At 54.6% G+C, this 2,239-nt stretch overlaps 1 protein-coding gene across 1 annotated transcript in view; it reads right to left on the bottom strand.

Moving 5' to 3' along the window:
• Positions 1–1,997, bottom strand: part of SRRM4 (serine/arginine repetitive matrix 4) — a 144,538-nt gene extending 142,541 nt beyond the window's left edge. Inside the window, exon 1 of the mRNA XM_006908600.1 lies at positions 1,575–1,997. Within this exon, the coding sequence (XP_006908662.1) occupies positions 1,575–1,705 (131 nt within the window). The 5' untranslated portion in view covers positions 1,706–1,997. The remainder of the gene's footprint in view (positions 1–1,574) is intronic.
• Between the last annotated feature and the right edge of the window lie 242 nt (positions 1,998–2,239).

The following is a 2,239-nucleotide window of genomic DNA, read 5'->3' as shown; positions in this document are numbered from 1 at the left end:
TATATATATATATATTTTTTTTGGCAGACACAGCACCTGATTTGCCAACAGTAGGTGAACTCCAAAGGTGGGATGGATGGCAGAAACCCGAGAAGATAAAACCTTCGATGTCCAAACTCTCTACAAAGAACCTCTTTTCCAAGCAGAGAAACATCGGCTTTCGATGGCATTTGGTGTTGTCATTCCCCTTCTCCAGCTTGTGTCAGAGTGTGTGTGTCCCCCTCCCTCCCATCCACAAACACTGATGCTGCTGCTGCTGCTTGCAGCCTGCTACATCCTGCTGGCCATTCCCAACCATTCCCAACCAACGTGGGGCACCCATTTTTCTAAAGACCTGGATGAGCCAGGTCCCTGTCAGACCATGAAAACTTCTCCAGTCTGAGTCTGATTTTAGGCAGGATCCCCTGTCGTCAGTCTCCACCCGACCCCCACGGGAAAGTTCAGATTCAGTTGTACCAGAACAGGCATTCTGTCTGAAGCACTTCTCCAGACATGTTTTCAATCTACTCCCTTAATGGAGCCTGCCAGGATTAATAACTATTCCCAGTGGTCTCCCCCGGTCCACTTCTTTCTTTTACTCCCACCAAGCCACTCGTCCGACATCAGAGAAAGATGAGTTTTCACACTGCCTTGATTTTCCCTGACGGAGGGGATGGCCTTCTTCCTTGTATTCCCACACTCCTCTAAATTGAATGATTTATGAAAAGAACTGGGTTCTCTCAGTCTCGTCAGACTTATGTTTTGCTCGGCCTTTGCCCTGTGTCACCCCACGTCCTACCCTCCCTCTTCTTGCCTTGCCTTTCTTCCCTCCCACATTCTCCCCTCGACACACTGTGTCTACCGCCGTCGAAGGATCTCGTCTCACGCCTGAGTTGAAAGCAATGAGATCCTTTTTGAAAAGCCAGGTAAAACTTCCAGGACCATCTGTGTGATCTTGGAAGGCTCCTCCCTGACTCTGGAGCTCAGAGTCCTGGTTTTGGATGCTGGAGAGGAGAGAATTCAGCAGCAGCAGCAGCAGCAGCAGCCAGAAAGGCGTGGGGAGGGTGCTGTTTAGGGTGTATTTGAGGGAACAGCATATGGGCTTTTGTCAAAACGTTCAGAGCTCCCTAGTTTCTGAGCTGAGTATAGAAACGTGCCTCTGTCTTTGAATGCTGCTTGAGCTGGTTCAACCCTCATCTTCTCTTTCTGTACAAAACCCCTAATCACCTCAAATCTACCATGCCTTTCCCCCACCGCCCATTCTCTGAGCTCTATAATACCGAGAAAAGTTTCTCAGTCAAGTCGTATCCCACCTACACCGCCCACCCTAAGCAAGCAAAACGTCTTGAATAGGAACTGCCAGGCCAGCAGACAGTTGAGTGTTGCTCCCCAATAAAGAGTCCCTGTCCCTTCTCACCAGCTTCCACCTCATACAAGCAATTAGTTCCTATGTTCCAGCGGGAGATACCTAGGAGTGGTGGGGAAAGACAGGGGCCCCGGCCCAGCTGCCTGCTGCATCCACCCCTCAGGGCTCTGGGGCACGGGCCAGAAAGGGGGACCACCAGGTTTCTCCCCCTTAAGAAGGAGGTCCTTACCTTGGCAGAGGCTTGCGGGCTGTAATACTGGCGACGATGATGCTCTCAGGACGTGGCGTGGCCACCGCTTTAAAGGTTCCTCGCCAGAACTTCTCAAAAAGCTGCTTCTCACCTTGCTGAACGCTCGCCATAGCTAACCCAAAGGGGCCCGGGGTGCCCAGGCGCTGTCCGAAGTGCTGAAACCTTGATTCCAGTCAGGGGCACACGCCGCTCCGGGCGCTGTCCGCGTGAAACCCAGAGGGGTGGGGTGGGAAAGATCTGGGTTCAGGGCGGGGGATGGGGCGCCTCAGCCGGGCAGGCAGGGGAGAAAGAAGGCTTGTCCGCCGGCTTTCTTCGGCTTCTGGGTTGACACTGGGCTGCGCTCTGAGCTCGCTGAGCTTCAGCGCCCGGTCAGGGAAGGGACGGCTGGCTTTCTCGGCAGCGCCGGGAGGGAGAGGCGAAGGGGTCGTCTCCGTGTGCGTGCGCGTGTGAGCTCAGGCGCGCCCGGGTTTTGTCTCTCGCACAATGTGACGTTGGAAGAGGAGGCTGGTCGCGCGAGCTGCACTTTCCTCCCCCCTCTCCGTCTCTCTTCCTCCCCACCAACTCCCTCCCTCCTCCTCCAGCTCAGCCTCCTGCCGCCATCTGCATAACAAAAGCCCGCAGGTCTGGGGAGGAGAAAGGGCGGG

This window comes from Pteropus alecto, unplaced genomic scaffold (assembly GCF_000325575.1).
Source record: "Pteropus alecto unplaced genomic scaffold, ASM32557v1 scaffold113, whole genome shotgun sequence".
NCBI classification, from domain to species: domain Eukaryota; kingdom Metazoa; phylum Chordata; class Mammalia; order Chiroptera; family Pteropodidae; genus Pteropus; species Pteropus alecto.
This window is presented reverse-complemented; position numbering and strand designations above follow the sequence as displayed.